The sequence below is a fragment of the Euleptes europaea genome, chromosome 15 (assembly GCF_029931775.1).
Source record: "Euleptes europaea isolate rEulEur1 chromosome 15, rEulEur1.hap1, whole genome shotgun sequence".
Classification (NCBI taxonomy): domain Eukaryota; kingdom Metazoa; phylum Chordata; class Lepidosauria; order Squamata; family Sphaerodactylidae; genus Euleptes; species Euleptes europaea.
In genome coordinates, this window is record NC_079326.1 from 21,012,213 (window position 1) to 21,034,847 (window position 22,635).

The following is a 22,635-nucleotide window of genomic DNA, read 5'->3' on the forward strand; positions in this document are numbered from 1 at the left end:
TTGGCATTGTAACTCACAGAACACATCTCTTAAACCAGGGATGGGGAACCTCAGGGCCGGGGGCCGTATGCGGCCCCCAAGGACATTTTTTGTGGCCCTCGGGAGCTCCGGGGCCCTGCTGCGGAGGCGGGCCCAGGGCAGCCCTCCCCAAGGGTGTTCCTGGGGCCACAGCTTACAGCGGCGCTGCGGCACCCTTTGGACCTCCTCTTGCTGACTGTCAGCTGTTGAGCAGCGAGAGGGAGGGGGGGAAAGAGGCTGGTGGCTCCCGGCGGCAGAGCATGCATGCGGGAGCTGATCAGGCTTTTTTTGGGGGGGGGGCTTTTTTGGACTCTGGGGGGGCATGGAGACTGGGGTCCGGTCGTTTGGGGCTCTGTGTGCCGCCGTGTGTGTGTGGGGGGAGGCTGGGGCCCGGTCACGCGGGGCCAGCGTGCGCGGGTGTGTGAGGGGGGAAGGCTTTTCTCTCTTTTCTTCCTCTTTTTCTGTCACTCTTTCTCCTTTCTCCCCCTCTTTCTCCCTCTTTTTGTCTCTTTCTTTGTCTCCCTCCGTCCTTTTCTTTCTTTCCCTTCATCCTTTTCTTTCTTTCTCCCTCTCTCTCCATTTCTTTCTCCCTTTCTCTCTCTCTCTTTCTCCCTCCCTCCCTTTTCTTCTTTCTGTTTTCCTTCCTCCCTTGCCGATCGACTGTGGGCTGTGCCCTCCCTGGCACCTCGTTTGCTCGGGCCCACCGCTGGCTGCCCTCCCTCCTGGGAGGGGGGAATGGGGGCACCCTGCAGGCCTTCTCTGTGTGGCGTCCCCTAGGGTTGCCAGGTCTCCAGCCACCACCTGGGGTTGCCAACCTCCAGGTGGTGGCTGGAGACCTGGCAACCCTAGCCTCTCCCCCCCACCGGGAGATCTACACCTGGTATGGCCCCTGAATGTCATAAATGTGCAAATGGCCCTTGGCAGGAAAAAGGTTCCCCACCCCTGTCTTAAACGTATGCTTTGGGAGTGTCCAGTCATTTGGTTCTTCTGGAAAGAAGTTATTACCCATAGCAATTTTGTACTAGAACATTCATTGATTTTTTTTAGGATGCTTATGTACTTTTAAACTATCTACCCATCTCTTGGAGGCTAACTAATGGACCCTCCACGCCCCTATTCCAGCTAAAAGACTTATTGTGTGTGGATTTTTAAAGATATTAGGTAAACTTTTATAGAAACTTATAGGTAGATCTGCCACCACTGTTATATTTTTGTCTCTTCTTTTTTTCTTTGATCCCCCCTTTTTTGTTATTTTTTCTTCTGCCTTTTTGAAAGAAATAATTGGCCCAAGCATTTTATTTTCTTTCTTGGCTCTGCAGGACGTTTAGAGCTGTGATATCCCTGTTCCCTATGTTTTTATGTTCTAGAGTGTAAAGCTGTGTTGTACTGAATAAAGATCTTTCTCTTTCAAGAACTCAGACTGTGTTAAAAGACACCCATGTGTCAAATCATTCGCTCATGCTTATGCTACAACCTCCTGGGTTGGAGCAAACCAGGAAAGGAGAATGAGTTACTGAGAGCATCCTCACTCCATGCATGAACACAGAGCCCTACCAGGGTCCCAAACTGCTGTATCAGTTTGGGTGGTAAAAAGGTAAAGGTAAAGGTCCCCTGTGCAAGCACCGGGTCATTCCTGACGCATGGGGTGATGTCACATCCCGACGTTTCCAAGGCAGACTTTGTTTGCGGGGTGGTTTGCCAGTGCCTTCCCCAGTCATCTTCCCTTTACCCCCAGCAAGCTGGGTTCTCATTTGACCGATCTCAGAAGGATGGAAGGCTGAGTCAACCTTGAGCCGGCTACCTGAAACCAACTTCCGTCGGGATCGAACTCAGGTCGTGAGCAGAGCTTTTGACTGCAGTACTGCAGCTTAACACTATGCGCCATGGGGCTCCCTATTTTGGGTGGTAGCAGGCTGGAATACCCAGTGGGAAGAAAATGGGGAAATTGTGGGGTGCCCTTGCTCACACACATACGCACACAGCCCCCCCCCAACTATTTACAGGCAATTCTAATTGCACAGAGGAACCCCCCCTATTTATCCCAACTCCCCATTCCTGCTTCAGGGCTACACCTCAAATTCCATTCTGTTCCAAGGGATTCCCCAACCTTTAGAAGTAGCTTTGGAGAGCTCATCTGGCAGCAGTAGGGGGAAAAAACACAGGAAAACACCATTATTCGTCTTCACTGAAACTAACCCAGTTACTACTTTAGTTTCTGAGGGTAGCCATGTTGGTCTGCAGTGGAACAGACAGTTTCAAGTTCAGTAGCACCTTAGAGACCAAGTAAATTCTGGCAAAGGGAGCTTTGACTCTTGAAGGCTTATACCCTCAAAATCTCGTTGGTCTCTAAGGTGCTATCTGACTCGAATCTACCAGATCCTACTTGCAGCCCAATCTCATGCAAACTTATTCCAAATTAACTTCCAATTAATGTAGTGGCACTTACTCCCAGGTAATACGTAAGGCATCACAGCCCTTATGTATATGCTGATAACATACTATTACTCAACGCTACCTTAATATATGTTACAGGGATATTTATACTCAACCTTTTCTCGATTTAATTATATCCCGACTTTTGACTGTTTCTATTCACAAAGCAGCCAACAGTTAAATTAAAACAAACCATTAAAATTAAAGCCAACAAAATACAGAATACTACAATATATTCATAAGAAGAGAAATCAACATAAAGGATCAATCAGATCAGAGACCAATACCAAAAGCAGAGAACAGCAACAATGGACAAATCTAGCTACAGACCCAAACAGTACTACTTAGCCCAAGTCTGTTAAGTGAACACAAGGTGAAGTTCTGGCAAATAATATAAATTTCTCTCCCCCCCCCACCCCTGGTGTAACAAGACTGAACCAGGATACAAAGGACTTTAATCTTCTCTCTTTGGGTAGCAGACCCCCATGTCATATTACACACTGATCAAGTGTCAGGGGGCCCCCTTCAAAAATCACAAAGTGACCCCCCAAAAAATAACAATAGAGAATTTCAAAAGTAACTATCCCCTTTATGTAGCCTGAATCTCCTTACCCAGATAGCTTAAGTGGATTTTTACTCTTTATAGCAATATTCAGTGAGTATTCACCAAATCATATGTCATAACCTCTGGAATATTTAATAGTTTAGACAATTTAAACCGGAAAAAGGAGACATTTTATGAGGTGAAATCATTTACAAATTTGTGAAGTTTCAAGATCATGACAACATGTTTAAATTTTAATAACTTGGCAACAATGCTATGCATGTTTCTCAAATCTGTCCAGTAACAGTGCTTTCCAGGTACATTCTTGATGCCAAATTTCGGACTGATAAAACAAATTACCTTGATATTGAAAATAGAATTTTCAGTCATAATGACAGAATTCTGTTTAACCAATATGCCTTAATTGACGCAGCTCTATAACTGCCTTCAGTTTAACAAAAGGTTTACCACCTAGCAAGTGGAGCAATTTAAGACACAATCCCAAAGCTCCACTGAACAAATGTTTGGATTTAAGCTCCTCTTTCCAAGCCCTGACATTAAATCCCTCCTTCTGTTCGGAACAATGTTGATGTTTTCTATTTTTAACTGCTATTTTATATTCTTATTTTTCAAACTAGCTCTATCTGCATGTACACAAGGTGTATTTGAAATTGCTATTTGAGAAAATTAGGACAGTTCTACTTTTATATTTCACAAATATATGAAATATACACCCATTCAAAATCATGGCAATGGGGATAAATGATTGGGAAACTTCCCCCCGACTCAAATCCCCCCCCCATAATACTGTAAAGAAAGGGTTTGAGCAGACCAGTTTCCCAACCTCCTCTATTTTCCTTTCTCCCCTTCCAAGCAACAAGTTGGATCCCACAGAGGATTTCTAAGAGCATAAGGGTTTTTTCCCAATTCCCCCCTCCCATTGCAGATCTCAATCCCCCCTCCCAAGAATCACATTTTGAGTGGAATTTGGGGCTGCAACAGAGAAAAACCATTCCACTGATAACAACTCCTTCCAGCAGCAGAAATATTAGGGTGGATCCAAGTCTACATTTGATATTCCGTGCCTCCAAGAGGACAATGAGCATGTCCGGTAATCCTCAGGGTGCTTTTGTGTGTGTGTGAGAGTGTGTGTGTGTGTGAGAGAGATTAATTTACTAGTATTCTTTGTGAATATCTAGGGATTCCATAAAGCATGCAGAAATGTCCATTTTCTCTCTGAGTGATTCTGCTGAATACTCCATACTATAGTACTCGAAAACACACAATAATGTTCTAGGTGCACCATGGACAGATTTTAAGGGATTCAGGTGAAGCTAACAATCTTGGTAAAGGTATAGTATGGTGTATAGTATGTACTGTGTAGCTGTTAAGTATGATCCTATTATGCAATTTCTGTATCATTTAATGTGTCATGTGACTACTTCAGCTGTTTTCAGATTTCTGCTTTTTTTCAAATTTCTGCAGTCCAAACCTTATCACTTTGTTTATTGAATGTCCCATCCCATTGACTGCATTTGACTCACACTGTATGATCCGCCCTGAGTCTCAGTAAAAAAAGGACTATAAATAACATAAATAAATATTTCAGCTTTAGAGATTTAATATGTCCTAGACTAAACCGTGCTTCAATGAAAATGGAAATTTTTCATCTGCATTCAAAACAGAGTGTTCCCAAGCCAAAATGAAGAGGCTTGTTCAGGTAAAAAGAAAAAAAGTATACTTTGGCCATTATGAAAACTCTTTTACAGACTTTCTCTTCCTGGGAGAAAAGGCATTGTGACCCTTTCTTACACTGCAATCCTAAAAACGACTTCCTGATAGTATGTCCCTCTGAACAGACCTGAGTCGAATTCTGAGTACGCTGACCTAGATGTCTTGGGCTAGTCTGATCTTGTCAGATCTCAGAAACTAAGCCCGGTCGGCCCTGGTAGTACTTGGATGGGAGACCACCAGGCAAGTCCGGCGTCCCTACACATAGACAAGCAAATAGCAAACCACCTCTGTTCATCTCTTGCCTTGAAAACCCTATGGGGTCACCATAAATTGGCTGTAACTTGGCTGCACTTACCACCACTACCAGGTTTCCGAGCATTATTAAGTAAGTTAGCTCCTTTCTATATTGCTTCTCCAGGGAATCTGCCTGAGGCAGCTTACAAAATAAGACATCATACAAACATAATACACCATAACAGTTGCTGATTAAAACCCAGTATTAGAAACTCAGCCAGAGTATATAAGCATAAAACATTGTGCAAGTTTAAATGGATTTTTAAATGTATTCAGAATAAAAATGGCATTAAAAACCAAACCTCTTAAATACGGGCAGCCCGTTCCTAAAGAGGGGGTAGATTTGCGGCAGCCAGGAGCAGCGGAGCCTCGCCACCTCCTCCAAGGCTTCCTGGCCACCCCGAGAGAAAAAAAGGGCCTTTAAAAATTAAAAAAGAAGAAATGGGGGCAAATTGCCCATTGAGGACAGAGAGGCCGCGCCATCAAAAAAAAAGGTGGCGCAGCCCTGCAGCTGCTCAAGGAGGCGTTCCTGAGGCGAACGGGGTTAGGAAGCTGCCCAAAGGCAGCTCCGCCCCAGGAACGCCTCCTCCACACCCACGCGGCCAATCTTTTCTGGGATTTAGTTCCCAAACTGGTTGTTCCCATACTGGTTGTACTGGCGGCAGGGGCTGGCAGAGCTCCGTCGCTCCCGGATGCTGGAGTGTTTGTCCCCGCGCTGGCACGTTTTGCCACTTTATCCTGTGACGAAGTGACACCTACGCCGGCTTGGGATCCCGCTGGCTCCTACGGAGATTCCCCCCCCCCCCGAGGCTTGCAGACAAAGTCTGGGTAAAAAGAAAGGTTTTGGCCTGGTGCCTGAAAGAACAGTTGCAGGCGCCAGGGCATTCCACAGGTAAAGTGTCACTGCTGAAAAGGCCTCGTTTCTTGTCTCCACCTACCTCACCTCTGGCAGTTCAGGGAGAGAGAACAGGCATTGTGAAGAAGATCTTAACTAGTGGGCTGCAAGTGGTCCAACTATTCTGGTCACAAGCTATTTAAGGCCCTCTTGGTAAACACCAGCATTTTGAATTGTGCCTGGAAAACAGAGGGGCAGCCAGTGCCGATCTTTCAGCACAGGGGTGTGATACCATCCCTGTATCCAACCCCTGAGAGCGGCCTGGCTACTGCATTTGGGACCACTGGGAGTCTGTGGACAAGTTTACAAAGGCAGCTCCACATAAAGTGCATTACAATAATCTACCCTAGATGTTATCTAAACATGGATTACTGGGGCCAGATCATGCTTTTTGAAGGAAGATGGATGATCAGCTGATTACAGATGCCAGAGAGAAGATCCAAGCCCCCAAGCCCAGGCCAGAATCCAGCAGCATTTCCAAGCTATGAACCTGCTCCATCAGGGAGAGTGCAATCCCCTCCAGAATAGGCTGACTCCTCAGTCCTTGAGCAGATTCTCCATAGACCAACTACCTCAGTCTTGCTGGAGTTTAGTTTATTGTATCTATTGAGTAGACCTGTTTAGGATTGCTCTATTATTCACTTAATACTTAATTTAGCGTCCTAGACCTTGGTTCCATTTTTTACTTCGGGTCGACTATTCCAATAGCCTACTGATTCCAGTGTGGACCTATGCAGCAGAATCAAGCGCTCACAGACCTTTGGTGAAAGAAGCGTAAAAGACAGTGCCTCTAGCCATTCTCAAATGAATCTATTTTTTTGTTTGCTTTGGTATGTCAGATAGTCCAATTAAGTTGCTAAGCCAGTCCCATCCGAGTAAATCAACCATACTTACATAATTTTTTCCCTAATAAACTATAGTAATTACATGTACTAGGTTCTAAGGCCGCCAGATGCTCCTAAGCAAAGCTTTAATTTATTTCATCTATTTTTCAAGAAACAGCCCACTCATGTGTAATAATTTTTTTTTCATCAAATAAGCTAATTTTCATTGCAATGTGAGGTAACTCTGACTTTAGAGAAGACAAGTGGGAATTGGATCAGTGGAGAAAGCACTCTGCCCCCTAACTTTTTATTTTACAATCTATAAATACACATGTATATAAAAATATTACATTTATCATGCAACAATTCGGTTCAAAAAAACAAACACAAAAAACCATGCAGCAAACATTACCAAAACTATGAAATAATTAACAGTAAATATAAAAATAACGGCACAGTAAATAATGTAATTCAACTGCATTTTGAATGAGTCAGGTCTATGTGTTGAGCATGGAGTATTCTAAGCTCACAATTACCAAGCTTGGAATATCACAGCACACACAGTAATTGTACTGGAGGGAGGCCGTATTCTCTGTCAGCTGTGACTCCTCTGCCTGAATAAGCATGGGAATGTCAAGGCTGGGAAAGGGCTTCCATCTGTCAAGAAATGGGTGCTTGAAACTAATGAGAAATCACACACTAGCTGGGAAAACCAAGCTAAAAGCTAAGTAATTATTAGCTCTTGCAGATGTGTATGCATGTCAAAATGGCATCTTACAGGTCTGCACACGTGCTCACTGAGTTTCCTGATCTCTGAGACACACGTTTTTTTGAGTTTCCAGTACGTAAGGAAATAACCCTTGCATACTGAAAACTAACTGAGCAGTCCTAAAGAGAGTTACTCCAGTTTAGGATTGCACTGTAAATTTTGAAAGCCCGGGATTGTGATTTCTGAGAACAGTTTAATAAGCAAATCACATTGTTGTTTAGAATGGGACAGGGGGCAGATACTGTTACAGCACGCAAAAACTATCCATGTAAACATAAGCCAAATTAGCTCAAACTTTTGAATCCTGGATTTTTTACGCCCTTGTTGAATAGGTAATGCTAATTTTTTATCTTCACCTAGACTTTCAGAAGAGATTGTATAACTGCTCTTCACAAACATACCCAGTGGACAGAACGTCAGACTAGGATCTGGGAGAGCCAGGTTCAAATCCCCACTCTGACACGGAAGCTTCCTAGGTGACCTTGGGCAAATCATACATTCTCTAAGAAGAAAGCAAGCTTGGTCTTCAAAACATCTGGCTTTAAACAAAGGTTCTGGTGGCAACAGTGATATTATGACCTTGTCTTCTGACACAATGTATAATATAAGACTACATATCATCCCTATAGGAGGCAGCTACAGAACCAAAGATATCCTCGAGTCACATGTGAATTCATAAATAAATACATAAATAACAGCTGCATCCAAGTGCATAGTTCACGTGCACTGACTGATCTTCTGTTCCTTAGAAAACCATGTTTGACTCCGCACCTATTAAAGCAGGAGCTTGATTTTGTCCACTCTTCTCTCTCCTGAGTAGCCAATCACTGCAGCCTAAGCTCCCTCTTGAGGCCAAAAATATATCTGTATCTATTTAAAAGGGAGACCAAAGAAAGATTTCATTCAATAAAGTACTTGGGGGAAGAAATAAAGATAGAACAATCTTCTAGAGATGTAAAAGTTCCAGAAATTCTGAGCCTATGGGGAAGGGGGCTTTTCTGGAAGGGGGGCAGAAATTTCAGGAAAAACTAAAATATACACAATACTTACTTTCTTATCAAACCTAAACTCATTTTACTGATTTAACAACTTAAAATGTATCATTTATGTTCAGTTAGCATATAAAATTGTACTATTTAGAATATTCACAAAATTTGAAAGTGTAAATAGTTTTGCGTAAGAAACATGCAAACAAACTGAACTCTTCAATAATGTATTATTGCTTTATCCGTTGATGGGCAGCCATCCAGACTTTACCCCGGACACACTGGCCAGGTGCTTGGATGCCGTGACTGGATGGTTGTGGAAAAGCCAGTTGAAACTGAATCCATCGAAGACAGAGGTCTGGGATGGGGTGCCAACTCCCAGCTCTTGATGGCATGCAATTAACACCTGCACCCGCTGTCAGGAGCTGTGGTCAAGGCGGCCTTTTTCCATCTCCGCCGGGCCAGGCAGTTGGTGCCTTATCTCTCCCACCCTGATCTAGCCACAGTGATCCATGCGACAGTCACCTCTAGACTGGATTACTGTAACTCGCTCTACATAGGGCTGCCCTTGAGGCTGATCCGGAAACTCCAGCTGGAACAAAAAAGTGAGGCTTTTTACAGGGACTCCGCTGGGGGAACATATTCAGCCGGTGATTCAGCAAACGCACTGGCTTCAGCTGGAATACTGGATCAGGTTCTAGGTGCTGGTTTGGACCTTTAAAGCCTTACACGGTTTGGGACCTTCGTATCTTCGGGACCGCCTCTCCTGGTATACCCCCCCCCCAAAGAGCATTATGCACAACTAATAACTACTTGGTGGTGGTCCCCGGCCCAAGGAGTGTGCAGCTGTCCTCGACAAGGGCCAGGACCATTTTGGCCCTGGCCTGGTGGAATTCCCTTCCTAGTGACATCAGGGCCCCGCAGGACCCTAAAATGTTCTGCAGGGCCTGTAAGACTGAATTATTCCACCAGGCGAACAATTGAAGACAGCCGCAGGTTGTCATCTATGCTGGCATCCCTATCCCCAACTATGTGGGGGCAATGATGCTTTTAATAAGCGCCATCTGGTATATTAATTAACATTGTTGTGTGTTTTTTAACACTTTTAATTGTAGATGTATTATGATTTTATTGTTTACTGTTATTATCTTGTTGATACCCGCTGAGTTTGGCCTAGCCGGGGATTGAGGGAGGGGTAAAAAATGTAAATAAATAAATCAATAAATGTATTATCATTACATACATTATAGATTATTGTTGCCAAAATTATTTACATTTAAATAATCATATTCTTTAACCTATGTTGCATGTGTCAATAGTCTACATAGATATGATTTGTTATCTCATGCTGTAGACTATTTTAATGTTAATTTTCATGCTTCACACTTTGAGTAAAACTCATATTTAAAAAGGATTTTATTAATTCCAAAACAAACTATTTCATAGAAGATTTCCTTTTCAGTACTCAAAATTTCTCAACTTCTCTATTGGAAAATTTGAAAAGAAAATCCTTAGTCTTTTTCATCCTAAGAAATTTTGAGCAAGAAAAACCTTGTATTAAGAAGAATAAGAGTTGGTTTTTATATGCCGACTTTCTCTACCACTTAAGGGAGACTCAAACCAGCTTACAATCACCTTTCCTTCCCCTCCCCACAACAGACACCCTGTGAGGTGAGTGAGGCTGAGAGAGTGTGACATGCCCAAGGTCACCCAGCTGGCTTCATATGGAGGACTGGGGAAACAAATCCAGTTCACCAGATTAGCCTCTGCCACTCATGTGGAGGAGTGGGGAATCAAACCTGGTTCTCCAGATCAGACTCCACTGCTTCAAAATATTCCATTAATTCCAAGAGGGAAAAAAAATATTTCAGTTACTTAATTTATAGCCTGACTTTCTCCCTAATGGGGACTCAAATCGGCTTACACCATTCTCCCCTCCTCAATTTTATCTTCACAACAACTGTATAAGGTAGGTTATGCTGAGAGGTGTGTGACTGGCCCAAGTTCACCCAGCAAGCTTCCATGGCAGAGTGGGGATTCAAACCTGGATCTCTTAGATCCTAGTTCAACTCTCAAACCATTATACCTCACTGGGTTTGTGTGTGTGTGTGTGTGTGTGTGTGTATGTGTCCCAAAATTCTTATTTTTTTTTCCTGTAGAAAAAATTGAAACAAAGTCCTTGGAAAGAAGGGAGAATCTCTGGGGTTTTTTCTAGACCTTCAAATGTTTATGAGTTTTACATGAACGCATTATGGTGGTTTATATAGATCCAGTCCATTGGTCTATCATGATGAATGCTGTCTCCTCTGAATGGCAGTGGCTCTCCAGGGTCCCATCACCTAGAACAGTGATGGCGAACCTTTTAGAGACCGAGTGCCCAAACTGCAACCCAAAACCCACTTATTTATCGCGAAGTGCCAACACAGCTAGAAGTCCACATTGGGCTGGGGTTGCCAGGTCCTTCTTTGCCACCTGCAGGAGGTTTTTGGGGCGGAGCCTGAGGATGGTGGGGTTTGGGGAGGGACTTCAATGCCATAGAGTCCAATTGCCAAAGTGGCCATTTTCTCCTGGTGAACTGAAATAGCAGATCTCCTGCTGCTACCTGGAGGTTGGCAACCCTGCATGGGGAGCCGAGCGGGGGAAGGAAAGCAGCTGGAGCATAGCCCCCACCCCTTCAGTTTGATTCTTTTTCCAACTGTTATCTTCATACAAATTAAAAAAGACGGTTATGCAGGGGGGTGGCTGATGGTGGGGACAGCCCTCTGCACACGCTCAGAGGCACCTTTGGTTGCATGAACGAGCAGAGTGGAAACCCGAGCTAAGCGAAGGGCTTGGCTCCAGCACAAACGCCAGGTGGGCCCCCGTTCGGCCCTCACCCCCAACCCCCTGCCCTGCAGTCACCAACCAGCTCGCCGCTGACAGCCATCCAGGCGTCCCACTCCCAGTCCAGCCCCGTCCCGGCTCCGCCTCTTCCAGTCAGCAGAAGGCTCGTCGTTGTCTTCACTTCCGGAGCACGCAGCCGGCGACTGCGGAGAAGGCACTGGGAAGGAGCCCGGCGTTTCCCGGAGGAGCTGGGAAGGCACTGCTGGTCCCCAGCTTCCTCAGCCGGGAGAACGAACTCAGGCAAACTCTGTGCTGGGGCGACGGCTCGCGTGCCCACAGAGAGGGCTCGGAGTGCCACCTCTGGCACTCGTGCCATAGGTTCGCCACCACTGAACATGAGTGTTTTAACTGGAGATGCTCAGGATTGATCCTCTGACCTTCTGCAAGCCAAGCCAATGCTGTACCATTAAGTCACAACCCCACACGAAGATTCAGAAAGTTTGATTGCTTATGGGGTTTTTGTAAGTCAAGAAATTAACTGAGAGGACACAGTGGGTCAAATCAGATCCTTACCCGAGAACAATGGAACCCACACCCAAGCAGACAAAAGTAATGCAACAGTTCCAGATTATTAGATATTTATGGTTCCAGGAACTATGCTCACACATTAATTATGGTCCTCGGGGCTCGTGAAATAGTTTTAAAGATGTTTATATATATTTTCTGAGACACAAAATATTTTTCTATAGATATTTTGGGTAACATTAACAAACGAATATGAAAGCCTTTTCTGGCACTAAAAGGAAATAGCACAGTGAAGTTTACAGTAAAATCATGATATAAGGGCATGCATCTATCATACAATAAAATTTACTATAAAATCATTTTTATAAGAACATGCAAATCCCACTAAATTGGTTACTTGGTTACTCAATCCTGACTTAACCGTTATGTGGTGCAGAGTAACAATTGAGTTCACTAATTAAGAGCTGAAAAAACCTTGCCCCCGGGTCAATAATTATTGGATCCTGTATGGTCATGAGGTGGGACACCTTAGATTTGGCAGGTAACCATTCCCTATCAGCAGGTAAAGGGACTATGAGATTAGATCGGCCCCTATCGTGAACACCTGAAGAGCAAACACTTGAGGAGGAGGTAATATTAAAACCTTTTCATTTGTACATCTCCAAGCCCAACTGAATTACATGTGACCTCTTTTTATGGACCATGGAATACTACAACTAAGTTTAAATGTGTAATCTGGGGTCTCTTAAATGATATGATTTGTGCTAGTTACGACATGCTTTAAAAATGTATGGGATACATCAAAATAAGAGTTTCCTTCGCACTTATTATTAACTCCAATTAAAAATCTAGTACCTCTGCTGAACTGGAGAAGACAGCTCAATCTATCAAATTTACACGAAGGCACAACACTGTTACATAGTACAAGGCAGTGCATTCGTCTTGTTATGCCTTCAAGAAATTCTGTTCAAGCCCCCCTTCATTTAAAATTGCATGAGATAATTTTCAGAACATACTAACTGCTTACAAACATTCTAAACTCACTACAAACTAAGAATCTGAGATTGCTTTTTTCAATGACGCAAAACCAAAAAAGAAGTATGCGTAAGAGCACAACGTTCGATAGTGAATCCTTATGTCAAAACTCATCTCATTCCGTAGTGGAAACGCTACAATCTCTACAAACTGTCTGAATACATTAAACAGGGGACTGCTGAACAATGTACCACGTAAATGCTCTGTCAGAACTAAGGGTGGGGGGTCCCCAACCCTTTTGAGCCTGAAGGTACTTTTGGGACTCTGACACAGCATGGCGGGCACACCTACAAAACAGCTGCCACAAAACAGCTGCCACAGGTGGGCCCAGGTATAAAAGGGCTGCCATAGCTCACCTTCAATCACACAGTGAAGATCCCTGTGTTGTGGTGGCAGCTGCTGTCAAAGCAATATTTTTAAAAGTCTGGAAAGCCATGCAGATCTCCAACGGCCAGTCAGAAGCCTGGTGGCCAACAGCCCCACCAGTCTCTGCCCACTTACTAAAACTATTTGGCAGGAAACAGGAAAGGCGTCAGCGGCCACCATGGCACCATGTTGGGCACCATGTTGGGGACCCCTAAAGGTACGTTGGGTACCCAAGGTTGGGTGGGATGAAAAATATATAAATAAATAACAGCTTGGACAGGTTGATACTTGTACACAACTTATGTGGGAGACACATACAGCCCAGCATAAAAACCTAAGACAATCTTACCAGATGTTGGTGCAATTGGTAATATATACAACCTATTACATGCCTGGTCTGTTTTATATTGCCTGTATATGTAAATATATTTGTAATGTGTGTGCATGTTTTACATTCAAATAGACCACTGAGAAAGGCCATATAGGCTGAAACGCGTTTGGCATTAAACCTTAGGAAATGCCATTGTGCTATTTTAATGGTTTTAAAATAATTTTAATCTTGATATAGCGCTTCTAATAAATTATATATTTTCATTATTTATATATATATATTTTCATCCCACCCAACCTTTGGTACCTAGCTTCTGTTTTCTAGGTTGGGCTCTATTCCACTCTTTTTTCTTCTACGACCCCTACAGGTACTACAGAATTCACTGATATGGTACAAATCATCAACATGTTATGGGACCAATGAGTCCCACAAAGCATCCCTAATAAAGGTACACAAAGTTGTGTATCACTTTGAGAATAATTAGATGGCTATTGCAGCATACATTGTTCTTCCTGCATGAAGATAAATGCAGTATAGGGCAAAGTATCCATCACTACATTGTCAGTTTTTAAGTCAGGCATGTTTTAGAGAACTTCCAGGACCTGCACAGGGTCAGGGCTTTCCTTGGGAAACCTGTTCCATAGCACAGGTACAATCATAAAGCAAGCACAATCCTAAGCAGATGCAGTTGTTACTGGCCTTCGGGGTGGTCTGATGACATTAGTTGCCTTGTGGACACATATAGTTGGAGGAAGTCTCACAGATAAGAGGGTCCCAAGTCCTGAAGGACTATAAAGGTTAATACCAGTACCTTGAACTGAACACGACAGCACACTGATAACTAGTGTAATGATATTAAGGGGGGATTTGAAGAAGAGTTGTTTTTTTATACCCTGATTTTCTCTACCATAAGAAGTCACAAAGCGGCTTATAATTGCCATCCCCCCCCCCCACAACAGGCACCTTGTGAGGTAAGTGGGCAGAGAGAGTTCTGAGAGCCCAAGGTCATCCAGCTGGTTTCACGTGGAGAAGTGGGGGAAACCAACCCGGTTCAACAAATTAGAGTCCACCGCTCTTAGCTGCTACACCACGTTGGCTCTCATTTGTTCAAAATGCTTAACTCCTATCAGTCTAGCTGCTGCGATCTGCAACAATTTTAGCTTCCATGTTGTGTTCAAGGGCAGCTCCACATACAGCGTGCTACGTAGTCCAGTCTCAAGGTAATTGTAGCCCACATTAGGAATACTGTGTGTAGTTTGGCCATTTTGTCTCAATAAAAAATATCCTAGAGTCGAAGAAGGATACAGCAGAGGACAAGCATATTAATCAGAGGGTTGGAGCTTCTCTTCTTTATGAAGTACTAAAGAGATGCGTCTTTTTAGTTAAAAAAAAAGGGAAAATAAAAGAAGTTGTGATTGTAAATGAGTGTGAGAGTGAGGACGATTCCTTAAAAACCAACAAGATTTCCAGGGTATAAGCTTTGTAGAGTCAAAGTTTCCTTTGACAGGAGCTTTGACTCTCGAAGGCTTATACAGGTTGAGTAATCGCGTATTTCGGATCTTTCCGTATATTGGAATATTATACACATAGCCTAAATGTTATATTTTTTTATGTCTCTTCAACCTGTACCTTGTTGGTCTTTAAGGCGTTACTGGACTCAAAGACATGGCTACCCACCTAAATCTGTCTTTTTCAAAACACTAGAACTTAAGTGAAATTGATTTTTGGAACATTCAGGATAAAGACATGGAAGTAGTGCAACACATAAATGCATGGTTAACGTATGAAATACTTGTTGTAAATTGTGATAACATTTAATCATCTACATAGATTTTTAAAATTATTAGATGTTCACGGAGGATAGATCTAACTCTGTCTACTGGTCATGATAACTAAAACCGTACCTTCCATTTTCAGAGGCCATATAACTCAAATAACTGGATGTTATATGCAAACAACGAGGAAAGTCTGTTTACATTATGCCCTACCTATGCAGAGATGCTAAAAACACAACCACTTGGGTGCAAAGAACTATTTATGCATGAGATGCAGCAACACAAGAGCACTAGAGTAGGAAATATGAGCCAATCACTGCAAACTGAGACTCTGCACTGCCTTTGTCTCAGTTTTTGATTCTCTACAAATACATTAATGACTCCAGATTTCATCTCTAGGTTCAAACTGTTATTCCTTCTTTAGAGACTTGGGTGGCAGTGGGAGGGGCGGGACAATGACTCACATAGTGTGAAAAAATCATGCAACATTTGAACATTATGTATGGGGAACTACAGTGACTGAATGCAACATTGCACTATAATATCACTTTGAGTTTTTAAGAAAATAGATGTATGTCTTTCACATATCTACGTTTTCCATCTTCAGCCAGACTTGCTGGTATCCACTTGTTTAGAACCTTATACTTGGTAACAAATAAAGTTGGGAATACCAGTCAACTGACTTGCTTGTTATTTGATAATGAAGACAAGAAGGCTCTTACATCAAGAAAGACTAGAATGCAACTCACTCTTTTTACTGCATCAAGATGCCATCTGGCAGGAGGAGGAGAAACTCCTCGTTGTCTCCTCTCTCCACAGATATTTCATTGTAAGCCACAAATAATAATTCATTACAACTGCATAGAATTTAACCACACTGTTTCATAAATTAATTGTTTTTAAATTAGCTGTCTTTCCCTTTGTTCTGGTTCCAATAAATTAACTATTCACATATCAAGATTATTATTGGAGAATACTTTCAGTCCCTGTTCTTCCAGTATTAGTGTAAACACAGACTTACAGTAGCCACTGGAATGCAACCCTGTTTGACATGAGATTGCATGCTATATTAGGCATTCTTCTTATTCCAGATTTAGGGAGAAAGAAAGTTTTGTGCATGGCACCCAGAATGCAGTCTGTTTAACACTGTTTACGGATTACGGAGGTTGCATACAATTTAATAATGGCCACCGATATTCCCTCTTGGGAATTTGTGCATATCTTTATGAGATGCAAAACTTGAAGTGCTTGCAGAACAAGATCATAGTTTGATAACTTCCCTGTCGTTATAAGATTAGACGTCTTTTATTATATGGAGAGAAAATATAATATAAAAAATAAAGGAATTGCACTTGGATTTTAACAGCAGTATCGGGCAATTCACATATACTTTCCTGATAATTTTGAATTTAACGTGTACATTTTGGAACCTATTGAGTAAGTTTTAGAATACATTATCAAAGCCATTGTACCATGTTTGGCTTCATTTTATTTTTTTCTTTACAAACAGTAAAATTAAGGAAAAATGGTAATAAATACCCGAAAAATAATATATCAGGATTTGTTTACAAGGTAACTTTAAATGTAGATTTGATCCAATATGTTGTCAGTAGTGTCTTTAGGAACTGGGCCACAGAACCAGTTTTATGAGGCACTTACTCACTGCTATTGTCTTTGAGTTCATTGCTTCTCTAACCTAATCATTAACAAGGCACTGAATAATTTGCAACAACAGAATGGCTGAACCACTATTGAAATTAAGTTTAAAGCAATAGCTGTCACTGGTCATTATGCTGGACAAAGCATTTTTTCTTTTTGCTTTTAAGCCAATATCTACCTAGATGCTTATCGACAGGTATGACATAATTGTTTTTAGATATATTGACTAGAAAAAGATTAAACAAATGGTGAATAATAATAAATTTATTTCGCTTTGGCCTTCTGCTATCAATACCTGGTCTGCAATTTTATTTATAACACAGTGGGTTATAGGTATGTATATAGGAATACACAGCCTGTGGGTTTATAGAAAAGTAAATCTGGACAAAAATGGATCAGTAAAAAAAGTATAGTGTGTAATCTCCAGTATAACATGGCATGCAAAGGGCACTTTCTATGTTGCATTATAGTTCTTTTAAAAAAAGAGAGAGATAAACTTGTTTACAATGAAGAAAAACTTGTTATACCACTAACAGAATGACAATTTTGTAAAACTCTGCTGAAAACAGGAACCATAAAAGGAGTACATAAACGTCCAGCAAATGCATACGTTGAATCAAAAAATGAAGCAGCACTTTTGAATGTAACTACATTTGCAGACTAGTGCCCATAAGACCAAAAGCCCCCATTTGTGCATATTTAATTTTACACCTTGCTACAGTAAAATTCATTAAACAAAAAACATTATTCCTGGTTCAATTTAAGTCCAACCCAATTAATCAACATACTGGTTGATGTGGAAGTAATTTTTTCTAAGTTTATACTTAATTGTTTGCACGAGACTTTGGAATACTGCCAGTATTGTCCAATATTTATCTACTAATTATATACTTTGACTCCATTGGTCATTGGAATGACTGGGTACAGAAGTAAATAAGTAGAATTGTCTCAACATTATGCAGGCATTTAATCACTATCTATGTTTATTCACACATTAATTATACCCCAAAGCCTTCTATATAGTAACTATAGTTAAGCTGATTTACAAAATATAATAGCACAATTTTAAGCACGTTTTTGTCAAGTTGTATGTTAACTTAAGACACTAACTTTTTAAGAAAATAAAACAAATTAGGTTATTTTCCCTATTAAGAATTAAAGGACAAACGTATTTCAGACTGCAACTGTTTGAGTTTAATAAAAGCACAAAAAATGAAATGATTCCCCTGTGAATTATTATATGCTGTATCATCCAGGAACAGGTACTGCCTTGTGCGTTGTCCTCAAAGAAAAGTTTCATCCTTCAAAGTACTCACACTAAGCAATTGTTGTAAAGCCACAGCAAAGAGGTTCACAACATCGTCCAATAAAATGTGGAACAAAATCAACATCAGTCAGAAGGTTTAATCAGTCCCTTTGATATCCGGCTGAAATTAAAGGGGGAAAGGAGGTATTTCAATTTAGCTCTTTCCTGCTCAGCAACTCTGTAATCCATTTACAGTGTTCCATTCACGTCCCTTAACCCCTGCGTGGTGTTTAGCTAGAAATCCCACTCTAAAAATGTAAACAGCCTTTTATTGTCCAAAAGGAAAGCGGTGTGAAAGAAAATGTGTGCCTTATCGCAAGGATGCAGCATGGCACTTCGTTGCTGTGATAAAGTGCTGGAGCAAACCTTCCCTCCCCCAGCATTACAAGACAAGCACCATCCAAAAACGGATTAGAATTTGACATAAGCTTCCTCAAAAACTAATCAATCAACTCATGCTGTAATATTAGAACCTTGCTCTTAAGGAGGCTGTCTAATCCCTTAAAGGTTTATTACTACACATTTCCTTAATGACTACAATCTTTCTCTCTCTCACACACACACAAAGAAAAACTTTCAGCTAGAGAAGGAAGGCCAGTGGGAACACAAAACTAGTAACATTTTCTTGAACAGGAGAATGCTGAAATACAATTGCAATACCATTTTTAACGTTTTGCTTTTTTTTTTGACAAAACTGGAATATGTTAATTACTTTTTTCCTCCCTCCTTGCCATAACAGATGATATGTTCCATCAAGAAAGCCCCAAGAGAAAGACATGCATATCTTTATCACTGAAATTTGCTTTATCACTGCATTATGCACACCCGTCATGGTAGTGTCTCCCTTTTAAGTTCTACATATCTCCCCTGATCTAGACTATGTTATTTTCCGGAGGCTGCGGGACTAGGTACACCTCCGAGATAAGTAGGTCTTGTCCAATTCAGCAGGGCTTACGGTCAAGGGCTTTAAATATGTTCTCTAGTCCTACCTACAACTATCTATAATGTGATAGACATAAGGGTATTCTGAACTAAGTTTGCATCATATAAGCGGAGATGAAACTTCACAAAGCACAATAAATATAGGCACAATCTTACATACAATTACTTTGGAATAAGTCACTGAACACAGTGAAATTTACTTCAGAAGAAACAAGCACAGGACCAGACTGCACAATCACCAACAGATTATATCAGTAAGTTTATTGCTGGACAGAGGGAGACACAATATTGAACACATACACCAAGCAAATCTTTCTACACAAAAAAAATCAACCCAAAACACACCCAAAGTTCTCAGTGATATAATGAAGATATATTATGTCAAGGTGTTACAGTTAAGAGCCCCCCCTAAAAGAAAACCATGTCTTTTTAAATAAAATCTCTCTAGATTCTTACCGCTGCAGAAACAGAGTCAGCATCCCTCTGAGTTACAGACTGTTTAGATCTCCCTAACAGATATCCTATTTTTTTTTTAAATTAGAATATTCTGGGAATTTAGCAAGGAGTGGTGTAATTAACTTTTCCCTAGGGAGATAATTAGAAGAGACGGTGTCTTGCATCTAAGTTTTCCAAATAGTTTATTAGCTCGATGACACAAACGGGCAGTCCTGTACCGTTAAGTCCACTGGCCAGAACATTCAACATGTTGGTCAAAGTCCTTTCCGAAATCCTATTTGATGGGGGGGGGGGATTGGCAGTGGCGCCTTTGATTTTATTGGACTGCTAAACTAGGGTTTTCAACAAGGGGGGAAAGCAGGGATTCTCAACAAGGGGGGAAAGCAGGGGTTCTCAACAAGGGGGGGAATCTCGGGGGGATTTTAAGGTTCCAAGGGGGGACTTGGGACCACTATTCAGCAAAGTGTGACGTAAAGAAAACGAACGTATCATTGTCGTTCGGTCTCCTAGGCCATTTATGCATGGGAGGTTTTGCCTTGGATTTGCCACTCTAGATGCACATTTCCCCCATCTGAATTCTCAAAACTCAACAATAAGCCCCCATTCAGAGTTCTGAGAATTCAGGTGGGGAGAATGTGCATCTAGAGAGTGACAAATGTAAAGCAAAACCTTCCGTGCATAAGTGGCCCTAGTCAAACTGTGACAGCCGCTTTCATAAACCCGAGCTGGTCGCTGTGGCATCGAGCTTTCTTTCGCTGTTTTAAAAGTTTTCCTCCCCCACCCCCCCTAAACAGCCAAGGATGCATGAAAGGATCCAAAGCCTCCATGGAGCACACCCTCCTTCGCAAAACAAAAGGCACCGAGGGGCTGGCCATCGACACCCCCTAGCCCTGAATGTCTGATGCATTCGTTCCTTGGCATCTATACAATGCTAAAGGGGGGGGGGAGAAATCTTGCTTCACGCGAAACTCATGTGCCATTTATGCATGAGAGGTTTCACCTTGGATTCTCTTTAGATGCACATTTTCCCCATTTGAATTCTCAAAGCTCAACAATAAGCCCCAGTGCAGAGTTTTGAGAATTCGGATGGGGAAAATGTGCATCTAGAGAGCGGCAAACCCAGGGCAAAACCTCCCATGCATAGATGACCATGCTGAATCATTACAAATTTACAAGAGCCATTTATGCATGGGTTTTTTTTTTTTGCCTTGGATTCGCTGCTCTCTAGATGCCCGTTTTCCCCATCCACATTCTCAAAACTCACAAACAAGCCCCTGTGCAGAGTTTTGAGAACTCGGACTGGGGAAAAATGCGCATCTCGAGAGCGGCAAATTCAAGGCGAAAGCTCCCATGCATAAATGGCCAAAGTTTTTTTTTAAGCCTGCACAAAAACAGCTGGTAAGGGGGGGGGGCTGACCTGGATGGCCCAGGCTAGCCTGATCTCGTCAGATCTCAGAAGCTAAGCAGGGTCAGCCCTGGTTAGTATTTGGATGGGAGACCACCAAGGAAGTCCAGCGTTGCTGTGCAGAGGAAGGCACTGGCCAACCACCTCTGTTAGTCTCTTGCCATGAAAACCCCAAAAGGGGGTCGGTTGCGACTTGACGGCACTTTACACACACACGGGGGGGGAGGAGAGAAGGATAAACTACACACGCGTAGGATCAACCACCACCACCGGTTCCACCACGCGCACCGCGTTCCGAAGTGAATCTGGAGAGAGACTGCATTTACGCACGGGAGGTTTTGCCTTGGATTTGCCGCTCTCGAGATGCACAAAATGCCCTATCTTGGACAGCCTTGCTCAGATCTTGCAAACTGAGGGCTGTGGCTTCCTTTACAGAGATGGACGGACTCAATAAAGGAAGCCGCAGCCTTCAGTTTGCAGGATCTGAGCAAGGCTGTCCAAGACAGGGCATTTTTGGAGGGCTTTCATTCATAGGGTCGCCATGAGTCGGAAGCGACTTGACGGCACTTCACACACATACACAGAGAGATGCACATTTCCCCCCATCCAAATCTCAGAACTCAACAATAAGCCCCCCACCCCACCCCAGGCAGAGCTTTGAGAATTTGGATGGAGGGGGTGGGGACGGGTTTGCCGCTTTGTCGTTGCACCAGGCAAAACCTCCCGTGCACAAATGGCCAAAAACAAGCCTCCCGTGCAAAGTTTGGAGAATTCGGATGGGGGAAAACGTGCATCTAGAGAGCGGCAAACCCAGGGCAAAACCTCCCATGCATAGATGGCCATGCTGAATCAATTACAAATTTACAAGAGCCATTTATGCATGGTGTTGTTGTTTTTTTGCCTTGGATTCGCCCCTCTCTAGATGCACGTTTTCCCCATCCACATTCTCAAAACTTTGCACGGGGGGGGGGGGGCTTGTTTTTGGCCATTTGCCTGGTGCATCGAGAAAGCGGCAAGCCCGTTTCCCGCCCCCCCGCCCCAATCCCAATTCTCAAAACTCACAAACAAGCCCCTGCGCAGAGTTTTGAGAACTCGGACCGGGGGAAGACGCGCGCCGAGAGCGCAGCAAACCCGTGCATAAACGGGCCACGCCAAAAAAAGTCACCCCCCCCAAATAAAAACGACCCCCTCCGGAAAAAGCAGACTTACGAGCTGGAGGAAACTCTGCACGACCACGAGCGGCAGGGGCTGCTGCAGGCGCACCATCCTGGCTCGGCGTCTAAGGGGCGGCCACCACCCTGCCCCGGCGCGCGCTCATCTCCCCGTCCGAGGGCTTCTTCGCCTTCCCGGGCTTCGAGGGAAGCGGCGCGCGCCCGCGCATGCGCGCCGCCCGAGCGAACCCCGGGAGGGGGGGGCAGGCAAGACGAGGAGCCGCCGCCGACCACCGGCCCTCCTCCGTCCCTCGCTCAACTGCCGCCTGGCGGCGCTAGGGCCGGGGAGGGAGGCCGGCACGCC

The 22,635-nt window shown here is 43.0% G+C and overlaps 1 protein-coding gene across 1 annotated transcript in view; it reads right to left on the minus strand.

Annotated features, from left to right (window-relative positions):
- Nucleotides 1-22,404, minus strand: part of NXPH2 (neurexophilin 2) — a 42,520-nt gene extending 20,116 nt beyond the window's left edge. Inside the window, exon 1 of the mRNA XM_056861444.1 lies at nt 22,330-22,404. Within this exon, the coding sequence (XP_056717422.1) occupies nt 22,330-22,386 (57 nt within the window). The 5' untranslated portion in view covers nt 22,387-22,404. The remainder of the gene's footprint in view (nt 1-22,329) is intronic.
- Between the last annotated feature and the right edge of the window lie 231 nt (nt 22,405-22,635).